This window comes from Bos taurus, chromosome 8 (assembly GCF_002263795.3).
Source record: "Bos taurus isolate L1 Dominette 01449 registration number 42190680 breed Hereford chromosome 8, ARS-UCD2.0, whole genome shotgun sequence".
Taxonomy (NCBI): domain Eukaryota; kingdom Metazoa; phylum Chordata; class Mammalia; order Artiodactyla; family Bovidae; genus Bos; species Bos taurus.
This window is the reverse complement of record NC_037335.1, coordinates 45,353,327-45,371,923: the sequence shown is the minus strand read 5'-3', so window position 1 is coordinate 45,371,923 and position 18,597 is coordinate 45,353,327. Positions and strand designations below refer to the sequence as shown.

General features: G+C 41.0%; 1 protein-coding gene across 8 annotated transcripts in view; it reads right to left on the bottom strand.

Moving 5' to 3' along the window:
• Window positions 1-18,597, bottom strand: part of TJP2 (tight junction protein 2) — a 98,821-nt gene that overhangs the window by 41,257 nt on the left and 38,967 nt on the right. For 2 of the 8 annotated variants that reach the window (XM_005210007.5, XM_024995494.2), the window contains exon 1: window positions 6,198-6,304. In XM_005210007.5, coding sequence (XP_005210064.2) covers window positions 6,198-6,269 — 72 coding nt within the window. In that variant the 5' untranslated portion in view covers window positions 6,270-6,304. 8 annotated transcript variants of the gene reach the window in all.

Sequence of the window (18,597 nt, the reverse complement as noted above, 5' to 3'; positions counted from 1 at the left end):
GCCGTCTATGCCGTCTATGGGGTCGCACAGAGTCAAACACGACTGAAGTGACTTAGCAGCAGGCAGAAAAGAGTACAAAAGAGCGATTAGAATAACATTTGACTTTGAAACAGCAATAATGAAAGCCTGAACTTAGTAGAACTATATCTTTAAAATAGTATCTGTTGATTTGGGGGATGGACATTTTTTAAAAAACAAAATTAAGACAGACTATTACCACAGACAAGCAGTAAAAGAACTTCCAAAGGACAAATTTAAGAAAGGAAAATAATCCCAGAAAGAAGAATAAAAGACAAGAAGGGATGTACATCTGGATGTATATTGGCTATATGCAACTGTAACAAATGTGAAATTTCTGAGAGTTAACTAAGACAGAACTAAAATTCTGTGAGCTTCCCAAGTGGCTCAGTGGTAAAGAATCCACCTGCCGAAGTAGGAGATGCAGGAGATGTGGGTTCGATCCATGGGTCAGAAGATCCCCTGGAGGAGGGCATAGCAACCCACTCCAGTATTCTCACCTAGAAAATTCCATGGACAGAGAAGCATGGCTGGCTACAGTCCATGGGGTCTCAAAAGGTAGGAAACAACTGAGCACACGCACACACACACACACACCCAGGCAACACAGTATATAAATCTAGAAGACTGTAACATGATTTAATTATTCTAAATATTGCATTCAAGAGCAGAATTAAACTGTTGATTAATTTTGAACTTCATTGAGTAAAATCCACATATTAAATTTTCTGGTATAACCACCATAAGAATAATTAGAATATATAACTTCCAGAATAGCAAAGGGAAAAATGAAAAGTCAATCCAAAAGAAGGCAGAAGAGACAAAATGGGAAATTTAGTAAAAGGCGGGCAAATATTAGTACAAAACATAAACTATGATTGTAGAAATGAATGTAGAGTTATCACAACAAAGACAGATGGTCAAAATGGATTAAAAACAAGAAGATCTAGTTACATGTTTTTTTAACAGACAATATCTAAAACATAAGGACTTAAAGAAATTTAATTATATGAATAAAAAGCTTTACTGTTCTTATTTACAAATAATTTAAGAAAAACTCTCTAGCTATTTTACATTAAAATTTTTTTAAACTCAAATTTGCCAATTCCCGCACTGCTACTAATAAGACTGAGAGAAGAGAATCAAAACATGTGCAGATACTGTCATCCTGTTTCACCCAGTTAAACTCTTAGGCTTGGTGGCGGGGGGTGGGGGAGATGCCACTTGGCAGATAATTTCTTTCTTTTGGTAGAATGGGGTTAGAAAAAGGCAATTTTGTTTGTAAAGATGAGCAAGACTACTTTTGAGTGGCTGCCACTGATTACTCAAATCGAGAGGAGTTTATAATCCTTTAGTTCCCTCCTCCCTCTATGTACTCACTGTGGGGACATTTCCCTGGTTAATACCATCTGGTTCCAAGAGATCAGAATTCTCAGAAAGAGATTTAAAAATAGAACTTAGATTGTCTCTAGGGTTAGAAAGAACTCAAAAAATGGTGCCTGGAAAAGGTGAGAATTAGTTTCTGTGCTACCAGCACACCTGGGACTGAGTGCTTTTGGGGTGGGGTGCATTAGTGTCCAAAAAGGGGTGATGCTTAGGCTAAATGAAGGCATGGCAACACAATGAAATATGTAAGCGTTCGAAAGAGGTGACTGTCTCAAATATGTAAATCTCTCCCACTGTTTAAGTTTATTCACCATGATCACTGTTATTCAATTAAAAAAAAAGAAAATGGATTTTCAAGTGACTTTTTTCTATCTCACTCACTTTTGTCTCATATCTTCTAGAACAGTGTCTGGCACACAGAGTAGGCACTCAAAAATGTTTTCTTTTCCATAAACTAATGGATATATTATTCATTCATCACCCAATTAATATGATGAAGGCACCGATTTCTATTACATACAAGTTTTCCTTTAAAGTAAATTTCTACTCCATTCAGTGGCTCTCTGCTTTTTCCATATCACGCTTGAGGTGGTTAGCTGGAAACTCAGGTGCCTATGGTCTGGTGTTCCAGAGAGAAATAGTTTATGGCCATTTCTCTCTGGATTTTTGTTTTCTATAACAGCATTTTCCAATTTGTGCCAGTATAACACAACTTTCCTATTATTTTTTTTTAAAGTGTTTTTTCTTAAAGGGAAATAATAAGCAGAAATCCAGCTGACCAGAACCGATCGTCCCTTTCCATTTTCACAGAACACTTCCTAACATCTCGACACCTGTTTTCAATGTGGCTTCAATACAACCAATCCACCATTACCTGGAAGTAATCTTACTAACACGTATGTTTTCCAAGTTTCTTCTCTGCACTTTACTTTAAAGCTGACAGAGTTCAACAGTGAATTACTCTGAAAGTTGTGGTAAAATAAATACAGTTGCCAACTCCTCTTTGAATATAGCTATACTCTCATGCATTAAGAAAAAACATCATTCAGTATCCTACCCCAAAAATGTGTTTAAAAGTCATCAGGAAAGATGACAATGACCCCGAGGACTGGACAATGCTATGGGGTGGATGGAGAGTATAATTCCCAAAAGGACAGTGATCTTTAGGTTAAATAAATCAATTCACAGTGAAACACACAGGCACTGAAATAATCATTTAACTTCTGTCCATTTCTAAAGTTTTTTTCATCATGATGACCATATTTTCAATTAGAAAGAGAATTAGTTTTATGTTTTTAGGCCAGCCTGTTCTTGGGAAGCAGTGGGGATATAAATTGGAATAAATCTTCCAGAAGGCAAATGCCTAATTTATTTCAAAATGTAAAATCTACATGCCACTTAATCAATCAGTTCCAGTTCTAGTAATGTATTCTACAGAAATACTTGTACAAGTGCACAAAGATATACATATAAATTTATATACATATACAGCTGTTTATAGTTTTTAATAATCAATTAAGTGCTCAACAATAAGAGACTGGTTTTATATACATATATATATATACACACACACACACACACTTAAATGTCAATTAAAGGAAAAAGAATCAAGGTACAAAACATCATTGTTTGTTCTTGTTTCTTATTTCCCTGACTTATTTATTTTTGTAAGCATACAGGGAAAGGACTGGAATTTCTCCAGAAGTTGTGAGGGTTTAGAGAATATTTTTATGAGCACATTGCTTTTAGAATATATGTCAAAAATAAAAACAGAAAACTCTCTATTAACAGTTTAAAATTTTTTATCAGTTAGCAAAATAAATATATTACTTCAAAACATTCTCCAAGTATGAACCTGGCTTTTGTAATTCGATATTCTTTCTTAACAAGATTAAACTGCCTTTAAGTAATCCTGTGCTGCCTGCAGGAGTAATTTAAATTCGATTTGTCAGAGAAAGGATTAATCCCTTACCACTACTGTGCCAATCACAGGAATGAATCAAATTTTTAAATCAATCAGACCTTGCCAAACGCCAAAGACTTTATCAACTTGTTATGAAACCACTCAGATTATAAGCAACCTTTTCTTACCTAGAGTTAATGCGCTGTGACACATAACCATTATTAACTACTTAAATTTTAAGAGACTATATTAAATGATAAATTTCAAATTTTAATTTTAAAGGTGAAGAAATTAGAGTGAAAATAAATTTTAATAGCTCTCTTGAGCATTAAAAATAAACCATGTTGCATGGAGACCCGGGTTCGATTCCTGGGTTGGGAAGATCCCCTGGAGAAGGAAATGGCAATCCACTCTAGCACTCTTTTGCCTGGAAAATCCCATGGACGGAGGAGCCTGATAAGCTACAGTCCATGGGGTCGCAAAGAGTCGGACACAACTGAGCTACTTCACTTCACTTCACTTCATGTTGCATACAACCCATAAAGCTGTGACTTTTTACAAAGGTCTCACAGAAAACCCTTCATTCTTTCATTCGTTCACTTATTCACTCACTCAAAAATACTTATTGAGCATCCATTATGTGCCAAGCATGTGGGTTTGTGGTGCCTGGACTACAGGTGAATAAAACAGCCAAAGTCCACATAGAGCTTACCAACCACGGGTGTGCCCAAAACAGCAAATCACTGAGTGTCTTCTCTGCCTCATCTGGATAACTATCTTTCCAGAAACACACAGCACCCTACACAATCACAGAAAATCAGCTCCCGATACATCCCCAGGGACAGCCTGCAGGCATGCGTCGGCTTAGTTGACAGCTGAGACCATGCCTTTCAAACTGGGCCAACGGGCCCCACCTAACCTGTGCCCAGCTGTGCAGAGATCCGAGAACTGCCATCAATATTTAGACACTGCAAATGAACACGGGCAGGGCGCTGCTTAGCCTTCGGAGAGCTTCACATGCAAGGCCATAGTTAAAGTACACACATATCAGGCAGGGTAAAGGGAGTCATATTCACGATGCAATGATTTCTCTCCTGGTCAGAGGCCCAAGAGAAATGTGCCAGTATGTGCGCACGCACAGATCCACAGAGTATTCACAGCAGGAATGTTTCAAGAGCCCAAACTGAGACAACCTGAATGATCTATAAAGGGCAGAACAGACAAATAAATTGTGATATATTATTAAAATGCAATGCTGTACTGCAATGAAAACTAGAGCCACACATCCACAACACAGAAGCATCTCAAACATCCTACAAGGATTTATATAGAGAGCTATCATTTTACATAATTCAAAGAGCAAACACGATTTTGTGGAATGTGAATATATGGGACACCACTGCACTGTACACTTTTGTTTAGAGGTGTTTGCGTGTGTGTGTGACCCAGGATGAGGTAGATAAGTGAGGCAGGACCTGGGGTCCACCCTAGTGAGGGTCCATGGGTATCGTGACGGGCTCACGAGTGTATTTTATGATTACACTTTATGATTTAGATACATAATTCTCTTATATACCAAACACTTTGAGAGTTAAAAAACAGGGAGGAAGAAAGGGTGGGCTCATGAGTGAACACCAAAGCGTACCCAATGATTCCTAGCCCAAGGACTTCATACCAATATTCGTTAATGCAGTACAGATGGCAAAGCCAAAGAGCAAAAGTGCGATCATTCAGACTGCCAGAGGGCAAGGAGGGGATGGGAGCAGTAATTTGAGAGGTGCCTGAAGGCAGGCAAGGTGCAGAAGCAGGCTGGCTCCGGAGGAGCAGAAGGCTGCAGAAGAAGCCAAGTCTCCTTTTCAACCCAAGAGACAACATTCCAGCAGCAGGAGGATCTCCAGTGCTCTTCCCTACATCACTTTCACTTTTTCTGTATGTAAGGTGAATAACCACCCCTACGAAATTGTAATGACTCATTCCTAGACAACGCAGAAAGATAAAAGGGGGCCATTTTTTAAAAACTGTAAATAAAAAGCTTTGTGTTGGCAGAAACGTATATACATGAAGAATGAGAACGGGACAAACAGTTATTTGATTTGTCTCTAAAAATACTCTCTAGTTGTTAAAGTTTCTTTCCTTTGAAAAATCTTGGCCAAATAGGTAAATCCCATATTTTACATAAAGAATATCAAAATGTGATAAAAAACAACTAGGAGGCAGTCACTAAAAGTCTTCACTGCCTTGACTCTCCCGACAGGAAATTTCTAAGCTTCTTATCTACAAACTGTTGGTTTTCAGTGATGGAAAGTCAGAGCCAGAGATGAATCAATATCTGCCCATAAGGGACATGTTTGATAAAAATCCCGTCATAGAAGTAAACGCTTATACATGCTACAGTGCATTCCATGTTCAATCTATTGGGGGAAAAAAAGAACAAGGGAAAAAACTTTTTTCTATCATTTAGAAACCAAGATAAAAAGAATACTAAAAAATAATAGTAAGAAGAAAAATATAGATTTCTGCTAGATAGGGAAGCAGAAAGCTTTTTACCCAAAATAAGAAATTACAATTACCCAAATATAAACAAACATCTTTCCCCAGAAAGCAACACCGTGCTCGCAGATTCCCAACACAGGGAAAACAGCAGCCTTTGATTCATAAATCCCATTAAGAGGCTATCAGTTTCACATAAGTCTGCCTAATATAAGACAAGTATTTTTTAAACCCACCAATGACTACAATCTGCATCTCACAGTTCGTTCCTGAGGGCTGCCCAAAGCACAAATAAATCAGAGGAGAAAGGAATCACTGTGAGAAGGCTCCCCCTCCCAATTTCCCACAAAGAAAGGTTGGGGAAGAAAAGGGGGAAAGGAGAGCTTGCGGAGGGACTCACATGGCCTTTCAATCTCCCCAACTTTTTAACAGCCTGGACCCACATCCTCTGGAGGAACTGTGCGGTCTTCATGGCCTCTGGAGGGTGACTAGCCAGGGCACTGCCTACATCCCAGGCTGCTCGCCCATTGCCACCACTCCACGTGGTTACGTAAGGCGGATACAATAGTGGCCCACATTCCCAGCAAATCCTGTTGTCATCTCACACAGTGACACATCCATACAGCGGGACACCAAACACTCTGAAAAGCACTACTTATGAGGAAAAGGAGAGCATTCTGGATTTGCACCACTCTGCTGGCTTTCTTTCCCTCCCTCTCTCCCATGCCAGAGAACTAGAGAATTAAGAGTAAATATTCCTTTTAGACATGTAAAATGATTCAGTATCTGAGTAGAAATTTTTAAGTTAAGTAGGACATTCTAGAGCAATATTGTGGAAAGGAACACTTAGAGAAGTATTTATTTACATAGATGCTCCCCCTCACTGCCCACCCCGCCCCACACATACACGAAAAGCATAAGCTGGCTGAACAGCAACCGGTAATGTTTCAGGTGCCTAGGATTGCTGTTATCACCTAGAAAATTAAAAGGCTTGAAGATACGAAGCTGCTCATCCTTGGAGATAACTACGTCTACACTCCGGCAGTGGGTACAGTCAGGGCCATAGCGGGGGCAGAGTGCTCACTCAGCAGAGCCTCCTCCTCTCTCGCCCCTTTCTGTAAACTTCACAGATAAAAGAATAACAAAGAGCCCTGCTCTCCATTTCTCTGCCTTCACCACTTGCAGAGGGTGGGGGTGGAAAAGCACATTTTGGGTTTTTGAACATCTAAGAAAGCCTGTATGGGATGCTGGGGGTTTGGGAGCTAGGTTGGGATTTTGGAAGCATGGTCTTGCGGAGTGGTGGTCCTTGTCACCGTATATTGTATGTTACACCAATGGGCCAGACTGAGCTGGCTGCAAGGAGGAGCGTGCCCTCTACATTGTTTGAGGTTGTGTGCTCCATCGTGTCTGACACTTTGTGACCCCGTGGACTGTAACCCTAACCCTAACCCTATGTAGCCCACCAGCCGTCTCTGTCCATGGGATTTTCCAGGCAAGAATACTGGATAAGGAGCAACTTGACGCACAGGCAAGGACAATCTGGGGGCCATCTCTGTCCTGTCACCGAGCTGTGGGGCCTGGGATAACATAACTAAATGAGGAAAATATACCTACACCTCAGAGGGCCAGTGTCAGCCTGGAACGCAGCAACCTCTCCCTACAAAGCGCAAAGCGCACATGCTGAATGGGCTCTCTAAAGTGTTCAGGGCCTTCCCTTGGACTCCGTAAGAGTAGGTGCTTCAGAAGTGCTGGGCCAGCAAAACGGGATCAGAAATGAATGAAAGTTTGTTTCAAATCTTACACTGAGAGGGCACGGAAGACAAAGGAACCCTACTGAAGTGGGACCTTGGGAGCTGAGCAGATGCCCAGGACTCGACCCCGGGTGTGCAGGGTGTGCAGGCGCCCCACACCAGCAAGGCTCAGCCCAGGCCCCAGGCACAGAGGAGCATGGATGGAGGGCACAAAGCAGCTTGCTCCTTTCCTGTGACCATCCTCAGGAAAACACTCCTGCTGCCCTGATGAGGAAATAAATACTTCTTTCCCTTAAATGTATGAACATTACCTAGAAGTCACTGGCATTCTACAAGTTAACAATTCCAGATTTTTCTTCAATGATTTCCAGAACTTACAGTTTCTGCCATCACTCACTCTTTTTTTTAATTATGCAGGAAACATAAGAGATGTGGGTTCAATCCCTGGGTTGGGAAGATCCCCACTCCAGTATTCTTGCCTGGAGAATCCCATGGACAGAGGAACCTGGAGGGCTACAGTCCATAGGGTCACAAAGAGTCAGAGATGACTGCAGCAAAACAACATGGACACAACTTAGCAAAACAACAACAACAAAAACACTGCGTAACATAAAATGTACCATCTTAACCACTTCTAAGTATTCAATTCAGTAGTGTTAGGTCTGTTGATATTGTTACGCAGCCAATCTCCAATACTTTCTCATCTTGCAAAACTGAAACTCTAGACCCTTTCAACAACAACTCATTCCTCCTCCTCTCAGCCCCTCACAATCACTATTCTTTCTGTTTCCATGAACGTAACTATTTTGAATATCTCATGCAAGTGGAATCATATAGTATTTGGCTTTTTTGGTTCTGGGTTATTTCATTTAGCATAATGTCCTTAAGGTTAATCCTTGCTACATGTGCCAGATTGTCCTTCCTTTTTAAGGCTAATATTCCATTGTATGTGGTATGCCATATTTTATTTATTCATCCATCAATGGACACTTGGGTTACTATTACCTCTTGAATTGTGAATACTGCCGCTATGAACATGGGTATGTAAATATACTAATTTTTTAAAATCTATTTTTAATTGAAGGATAATTGCTTTACAATATTGTGTTGGTTTCTGCCATACCTCAGCATGAATCAGCCTTAGGCATACATATGTCCCCTCCCTCTTGTACCTCCCTCCCACCTCCCACCCCATTCTACCCCTCTAGGTTGTCACAGAGCACCAGTTTGAACTCCCTGAGTATTACAGCCATTTTCCATTGGCTATCTATTTTACATATAGTAGTGTATATACTTTCATATTAATTCTTTACTCACTCATTCAACAAACGTTTACCAAGCGCAACATGCCAGATCCTGATGTTCAAATGAGGATCAAACCATATATAGCACTGTCTTCAGGAAGTTTGACAGGAGCTAGCACCTGATCTCATTGGATGACTGGGGAATAGGAGCTATTTCCCATAAACAAGGCCACTGAGATGAGGTCTGACGAATGAATACAACTGGGGGTGGGGGTCAGTTGTGCAGGGTTTACAAAGTGGTTCAGTGGTAAAGAATCTGCCTGCCAATGCAGGAGTTGTGGGTTGGATCCACGGGTCGGGAAGATTTCCTCTAGAGAAGGAAATAGCAACCCACTCTGGTATTCTTGCCTGGGAAATCCCAGGGACAAATCCTGGCGGGCTACAGTCCATGGGGTCGCAAAGAGTCAAACACAACTGAACACATGTGCGCTGGATTGTGCAGGACCCAAAGAGCAGCAGAGGGCACAGACCCTGAAAAAGAAAGGCAGAGGGCCACTGGTGAAAAGGCCATCAGAACCACTGCAGCCTGTTCTGACGAGCAGATGTTCTATCAGTGGCATCTAAAGGACATTTGGCGGTGGACAGCTGCCTCCATGAGAAGACCAAGAGTTTAGGGATTTACCTCTCCCAAGATCCATAGTCACATATTTGAAAAACATCTACTGAGCAATTAGCACCCACCCTGTGGATAAAAGAAAAATCATCCTACATCATTACCCTCAGGCAGTGACAGTACAGGGGGGAACCAGGACATGTAAACAGTAATCCCAATGCAGTCCAACTACAACAGTAGATGGATAGACAAGGCTCATAAACTCAACAAATACTCAGGAAGCTAGGACATCTCAGACACTGCTGGGGGTACACGAATCAGTTCTCCCCACACAGGAAGGATTTTAACAGAGAAAACAGACAACAGACAAGTAAACATATAATCTCTAGTAGCAGTAACTGCCATGGGATGTGACACTGGAAAGAAGGAATCCTAAGAAAACCTGGACCTCTCTCCAAGTAGAGGGAGCAGTAGACGCAAAGGCCACGAGGTGAAAAACAAGCTTATAATCATGAAAAAAAGGCCACATGGGGCTGGAGCAGGGTGATCTCCGAGGGAAGGGCAGGTGTATACAATGCGGAACTGATGGCGTGGGTGCATGTCATGAAACGGCGATGAGAGGTCCAGGGTGGACAGCTGTGTACCCCAGAGCTGTAAGATGACTGACCTGTGGGTGGGTGGATATCCGGGGAGGGGGCCACAGGCAGAGCAGGAGGGATAACCTGTAAGGTGTGTCCAAGACAATGTGGAGAGGCACTTGGTGTAGCTGGGAAGTAAGCACTGGATGCTACACTCCCAGCATGGAACAGAGGTGTTAAATAACTTAATCTACAGCTTGGGAGTCTTAAAACACACACCCACCCCAGAAATAGGAGACAAGATGAGTGTGAGAACTGGAACAGAAGGAAGCTATCAACACCAGCAGGTACCTTGCTCACAGCGCTCTGTGGAGTTTTTCAGATGCCCACAACCTATAGAAACTCTTTTTTCCCAGAAAAGTTTGAAAATGAGCTTCACTCTTGCTCTTTTTAAATTATAAACCAAGATTTTGGCTTCCAGGCACTTGCCTGTGTCTCTTCAAAGCTAAACCCTTCCAGTAGCAGTAACCAAGTCAGCAGTGAGTTAAACAAACCCTTATGTAATTCTTTTTTTTTTTTTTAAGTCTCTCATAGTTGATTCCATAAGCATTTCACGTTCTTGATGATAACAAGATCATCACCAGCTCTTTACCCTCCCTTCACAACTCACTAAGGTGCACGCTGACGGGGAACAGTGACAAATAGTGTACTCAGTGTGCTCACAGCACACAACTCACAACGGACACAGCTGAGTGTGACCAGGGTGAGCAAAAAAACCTACACACAGCAGTTTAAAGAGGGATTCTCGATAGCTCAACAGTTCCCAGGACTAGATTCCAGACCTACTGCTGATGGGTACCGGAGTTATGAGGGTTTTGCTGCTGTTGTTATTTTAACCCGTCACGTTTTGTTTACCTAAGGTAAAGTTTCAGCGCATATTTAAGTAAATAATAAAGAACAGAGAGAGGACAACAATTTGCCTAGAGGTGCATTTCAAAAGCCGTTGTGCTGAAATGCAAAAAGCAATGAACCCAGGCTCCAAGACGACACTTCCAGCCAAGACTCTGCCCCTCCCAACCGACCCAGGACCTTGGGCACCCACTCAATTCCACTGCCAGTTGGTAAAAACAAGGATCTCCTCATCTGTTTGACAGGGCGAATTGAAGCAAACTCCCACAAAAACACAGTAAATACCAGGCCAGTAAACTTTCAAGGAGGAGGTGGGATGGTCATAAATGCCTCTGATAAACACGGCCACAAAACATAGTGGGAACAGCCCTCTACAGCCCTGCACATGCCAGGGTCCAAGCTCAGCTCCCACACACCTGACAAGCTCCACGAGCTGGAGCAGCTCCCTTGCTGCACATGCCAGGGTCCAAGCTCAGCTCCCACACACCTGACAAGCTCCATGAGCTGGAGCAGCTCCTTTGCTGAGGCTCAGTTGCTTCATCTACAAAATGGGCTCAAAATCCCTACCCTTTATAATTGTTGTGAGGACTGAACGGAGAAATGCTTATAAAGAGCTTCACCCAGTGCTCATCACACAATTAACACTCTCCATTAAGGTCCCCACCATAATTCTGCAGCAGCAATATAAGGTGACCACTCCCGTTTAAGAACCTGTTCTTTTCCCCAGAAGACCACAGTATGATTAACTAAGAACACATCATGGAACCCAAGGGAAATGAAAATATATGTCCACACAAACACCTGTACACAGATGTTCACAGTGGCATTATTTATCGTAGCAAAAATGTGGAAACCACCCAAATGTCCATCAACTATAAGTGTGTAAACAAAATGCAGTATATGAATACAACGGATTATTATTCAGGCTAATAAGGAAAGACATAAAAATACATGCTGTAAGGATAAACCTTAAAAACATTATTAGCAAAAGAAGCCAGATGCATTATATTTTGCAGAATCACAAAATATTATGATTCCATTTATGTAAACTGTCCAGAAGAGGCAAATCCACAGAGATCACATGTAGATTAGTGGTTGCCTAGGAACAGGGGAATATCGGTAAAAGTGGGGAGTAACTTGCTAAATGGGTATGGAGTTTCCTTTACGAGGTGATAAAAATGCTCTCAAACTGATATGGTGTTGGTTACACAACTCCGTAAATATACCAAAACCCGCTGAATTGCACTTTTTTATTTTGATATGTGAACTGTATCTCAATAAAGCTTCTTCTTTTTTTTAAGACTTAAAAAAATGCACCATGGATTCTGCAATCAAAAAGTGAGGATCCTTTTTTTTATTTTTTGGCTGTACCACACGGTTTGTAGGATCTTGGTTCCCAACCAGGGATTAAATCTCGGGCCCTCACTCACGAGCGCACCGAGTCCTAACCACTGGACCCCCAGGGAATTCCCAGAAAGTGGGGATGCTAATCCTTGTTCTACCACTTCCATTACTTAACTTCTCCATGCTTCAGTTTCCCCCACCTGCAAAGCAAGGGCAGTTACAAGACCTACTCCGCTAGGGTTGTTGTGAGAATGTAATCAGATTACTTATATCCAGAATTCAGGGTGATGCCCCCCCAACAGCAAATGCTCTGTCATTTTCAACTATCATCATTATCATAATTATTGGACTCATTTTACAGAAAAGACTGAAGTCAGACAAAGTAACTTGTCTGAGGTCATACAAGTTCAAGGTAGCAGAAGACAGATTCTACCCTACGTCAGCATGGCTAGCACGCCTGTATCCTTTCCACTGTACAGCCTCTGTGACTTTCAGAACCTACCCATGAGTGACGAGTGATCTCAGGCATGCAAACAAACAACCCACCCCAAAAACATGGCTGGTGGTGCTTGGACACCGGACCGGCAATGGATCCCATCACTCTGACAACTCAGAACATCTTAACAAGCATGAGAGTCACTTTCAAGCAGTTGGCCTGGGTTCAGTCAACCTGGCTCAGTAACTCATCCACAGTGACTTGCTGAGAAGAGGGTGCACGAAGGGCACTGGGCTGGACTTTATTTTATTTCTGGTTCTTCCAATAACTAGTTATGTATAGGTTCCCTAATGACTGTGCCCTTGCAAACACATGCTTAAATGAGGGGCCTGATATATATCATCATTAACTGAATGTTACAATGTGCCAGACACTGTGCTGAATGCTTTATGGCTGTTGCCCAGTAATCCTTCCAAAAACTCTACACAATTTCTCCCTTTATTAACATATGAAAACAGAAGTCCTGATGATCCACAAAACAAGGAATTGAAAAGCTGAACTTCATTAAAATAAAAAACTTCTGCTCTGTGAAAGGCAATGTCAAGAGAAGAAGAAGACAAACCACCGAGTGGGAGAAAATATTTGCAAAAATTACATCTGATAAAGGACTGTTCTCCAAAATATACAAAGAACTCCTAAAATTCAACAATAAGAAAACTACTGGACTAAAAAAAATGGGCCAAAGACCTCAACAGAGAGAAGATATATATGCAATAAGTTCTGTTCAGTTCAATCGCTCAGTCGTGTTCGACTCTTTGCAACCCCATGGACTGTAGCAAGCCAGGCCTCCCTGTCCATCGCTAACTCCCCAAGCTTACTCAAATTCATGTCCACTCGGTCAGTGATGCCATCCAACCATCTCATCCTCTGTCGTCCCCTACTCCTCCTGCCTTCAGTCTTTCCCAGCATCAAGGTCTTTTCCAATGAGTCAGTTCTTCGCATCAGGTGGCCAAAGTATTGGAGTTTCAGCTTCAGCATCAGTCCTTCCAAAGAATACTCAGGACTGATTTCCTTTAGGATGGACTGGTTGGATCTCCTTGCTGTCCAGGGGACTGTCAAGAGTCTTCTCCAACACTACAGTTCAAAAACGTCAATCCTTCGGTGCTCAGCTTTCTTTATAGTCAAACTCTCACATCCATACATGACTACTGGAAAAACCATAGCTTTGACTAGACAGATCTTTGCTTTGACTAGACAGACCTTTGCTGGCAAAGTAATGTCTCTGCTTTTTAATATGCTATGTTGGTCATAACTTTTCTTCCAAGGAGCAAATGTCTTTTAATTTCATGGCTGCAATCACCATCTGCAGTGACTTTGGAGCCCAGCAAAATAAAGTCTGTCACTGTTTCCATTGTTTCCCCATCTGTTTGCCATGAAGTGATGGGACCAGATGCCATGATCCTAGTTTTCTGAATGTTGAGTCTGAAGCCAACTTTTTCACTCTCCTCTTTCACTTTCATCAAGAGGCTCTTTAGTTCTTCTTCACTTTCAGTCATAAGGGTGGTGTCATCTGCATATCTGAGGTTATTGATATATATGGTAAATAAACATATGAAAAGATGCTCTATAACTTAAGTCATCAGGGAAATGCAATATATATATACACACACACACACACACACACACACACGTACACATACATAGGAAATAGCAACCCATTCTGGTATCCTACTCCAGTATTCCTACTCCAGGGTATATTCCCAACCCAGGAACTGAACCTGCATCTCCTGCACTGGCAGGTGGATTCTTTACCAGTGTGCCACCTGGAAAGCCACATATACACATATATATGTATATGTATATATACATCTCCTGAGGTATTAATTAACTTGCACATAACCCCACAGCTAGCAGGTGAATGGTCGCTATCTGAATCCAGATCTGTATGAGTCCAATTTTAATAAGATATGAGGCAAAAAATAACAATACCATCAGCAGATAATTACACTTAATACCTCTATGGTCATAGTTCTGGATACTAAGCTATAAATTATAATTACAATTTAACAGGCCATTCTTATTTGTAATCACAAAGAAGCCATTAATAAGCCAAAAAAGGAAGAGCTAATTTGGCAACACAGTCACAGTCCTGTCTACTCTATGATTTTAAATCTGACTAAGCCTGTATAACCTTAAAACACAGCCTCACTTTAAAAAAATAAACACACATACAAACCACCACCCATGCTGGTACCAAGATAAAGAAAATTATAAACTGCTCTGTCAAAAGGTAGGCTAGGAAACCAATTAGAGTGCTCAGCTAAATCCTGCCGGCAGGATTGGCCCTGTACTAAATACCCAAGGTCAACTGTCACTCCCTGTCTCAAGGCACCATCAGAGGGCAGCTCACACAGGGTGCTTCCACCATGTATCAGTGTGCCTGGCTAATCCCCAGCAAGTTAGGAAACCTACAGAGACCTGCACCTCAAAGACAGGCCTTTCCTATGAGAATCAGGGAATGAGCACAGGAACTTAAAGAACCTCCCATTTCGATACTGTATTGCCAACACCTGGAAGCAGAATCTCAAACCCTACCTTGGACCTATTGATAAGAATATGCATTTTAACAAGAGCCCCCATGTGATCAGTATGCACGTTAAAGACGCACACTCAAGTGTTCCCAAGAGAACTTTGTGTCATGCTAGCAGAGCTGTCATGAAAACCATTAGCTACTTGCATCTACTGAGCACCCAAAATGAAATTAAGGAACCAAATGTTTAACTTAAATTTGTAAATAGTCATGCTTACCAAATAATTAGCCATATCCCTAGTAACCAATTTTTTGCTACTATAACAAATACTATAGTTAACATTCTTGTTATGTAGCCCCTCCCCCATAATTTGTGGTATTTCTGAATTAAAGAACATGCTCATTTCTAAGTCTTTTCATGTGTAATAACTTAAATTCTAGCAATTTACAGCACTATTAAGATGAGTCAAATGCTATTTTGAGGACAAAACACTGCTTATTTACAGAAGCAGTGCTTGTTTTCATACTTTGAAGATTTTTCTGGTATTCTTTTGGTAAACTTTTCTGCAAAAACGAAGAAGAGATCGTGGAGAAAAAATATTCTGAACTCTTTCTGTAGGCACATCAGTAAAACTTTGCAAATGACCCTTCAAAAACACTAATTCAACCAGCTCTCAGTAAGAGACACAATAATTTTCTATTAAGCCATTATCTATGGATGAGATTTAAAACTTTACAATTTATGGCTTCAACTGCCTAAGTACTTCTTATACATTTTTATTTTTAAAATTGAAGTAAAGTTGACTTACGATGTTGTGTTAATTACTGCTGTACAGCAAAGTGGTTCAGTTATACATATGTATTTTTTAAAACATTCCTTTTCATTATGATTTATCATAGGATATTGAACATAGTTCTCTAAGTAGAACCTTGTTTATCTATTCTATATATATAAGCTTACATCTGCTAACCGCAACCTCTCATCAATCCCTCCATTAACCCCCTCCCCCTTGGCAACCACCAGTCTGTTCTTTATGTCTATGTTTCTGTTTCATAGATAGGTTCATTTGTGGCATATTTTAGATTCCACATATAAGTGACATCATACGGTACTCGTCTTTCTCTTTCTTCAGTTTAGTCAGTAGCTCAGTCGGGTCCGACTCTTTGCAACCCCATGGACTGCTGCACACCAGGCCTCCCTGTCCATCACTAACTCCCCAAGCTTACTCAAACTCATGTCCATGGATTAAGTCGGTGATGCCATCCAACCATCCCATCCTCTATCATCCCCTTCTCCTCCTGCCTTCAATCTTTCCCAGAATCAGGGTCTTTTCCAATGAGTCAGTTCTTCACATCAGGCGCCCAAACTATTGGCGTTTCAGCTTCAACATCAGTCCTTCCAATGAATATTCAAGACTGATTTCCTTTAGAATGGACTGGTTGGGTCTCCTTGCAGTCTAAGGGACTCTAAAGAGTCTTCTCCAACACCACAGTTGAAAAAAAATCAATTCTTCAGCGCTCAGCTTTCTTTATAGTCCAACTCTCACATCCATACATGACTACTGGAAAAACCATAGCTTTGACTAGATGGACCTTTGTTGGCAAAGTAATGTCTCTGCTTTTTAATATGCTATCTATGTTGGTCATAACTTTTCTTCCAAGGAGGAAATGTTTTTTTAATTTCATGGCCACAGTCACCATCTGCAGTGACTCTGGAGTCCAACAAAATAAAGTCTGTCACTGTTTCCATTGTTTCCCTATCTATTTGCCATGAAGTGATGGGACCGGATGCCATGATCTTACTTTTCTGAATGTTGAGTCTGAAGCCAACTTTTTCACTCTCCTCTTTCACTTTCATTAAGAGACTCTAGTTCTTCTTTGCTTTCTGCCATAAGAGTGGTGTCATCTGCATATCTGAGGTTATTGATATTTCTCCTGACAATCTTGATTCCAGCTTGTGCCCAACATTTCTCATGATGTATTCTGCATATAAGTTAAATAAGCAGGGTGACAATATATAGCCTTGACGTACTCCTTTCCTGATTTGGAACCAGTCTGTTGTTCCATGTCCAGTTCTAACTGTTGCTTTCTGACCTGCATACAGATTTCTCAAGAGGCAAGTATGGTGGCCTGGTATTCCCATCTCTTTCGTTTTCCACAGTCTGTTGTGATCCACACAGTCAGAGGCTTTGGTGTAGTCAATAAAGCAGAAGTAGATGTTTTCCTGCAACTTTCTTGCCTTTTTGATGATCCAATGGATGTTGGCAATTTGATCTCTGCTTCCTCTGCCATTTCTAAATCCAGCTTGAACATTTTGAGCATTACTTTGCTAGTGTGTGAGATGAATGCAATTGTGTGGTAGTTTGAACATTCTTTGGCATTGCCTTTCTTTGGGCCTTTCTCTTTCTGACTTTACTTAATCTTTAATTGCATCCATGTTGCTGCAAATGGCATTATTTTGTTCTTTTTATGGCTGAGTAGTATTCTATTGTGTGTATGTACCAAATCTTCTTCATCCATTCATGGATATTTAGGTTGTTTCCATGTCTTGACTGTTGTGAATAGCGCTGCTATGAACACAGGAGTACATGTATCTTTTTTTTTTTTTTAACATGTATCTTTTTGAACTAGAGTTTTGTCTGGATATATGCCCAGGAGTAGAACTGCTAGATCATATGGTAGTTATATTTTTGTTTTTTTAAGGAACCTCCATACTCTTCTCCATGGTGGCTGTATCACTTCACATTCCCACCAACGGTATAAGAGGATTCCCTTTTCTCCATATCCTCTCTACCATTTGTTATCTGTAGACTTTTTAATGATGGCCATTCTGACTGGTGTGAGGTGGCACTTCATTGTAGTTTTGACTTCCATTTCTCTAATAATTAGCAATGTTGAGCATCTTTTCATGTGCCTCTTGGCCATCTGTATGTCTTCTTTGGAGAAATGTATATTTAGGTCTTCTGCCCATTTTTCGATTGGTTTGTTCTCTTGTTGAATTGTATACTTGTACATTTTAGATATAAACTTGACAATGGAATGTATACTTGCACGGTACATTCATCACGATGAGTGTGCACCATCTCAGAGAATCAATGGAGGAAAACAAAGATCCATCCGATTGTTGAAGAAAACACTCCATTAACGGGAGGGGACAGCAAAGACCAGAGACAGGAAGGGGAAAGGTGAGGTTTCCTGCATCCAGCTCCCAAACCAATGAAAGGTGGGAGCTCAAGCCAAACTATTAAAAATAATCAAAGTACACATCAGCAAGCCTTAATAATGATTTTGACTTAATAATAAAACAGAAGAGATGAAACTGAAGCAAGTTTTATCAAAACAGTTAGCCTTCTTTTTCTCATGACAAAACTGAGAGAAAAAGTTCAGATGTTTAG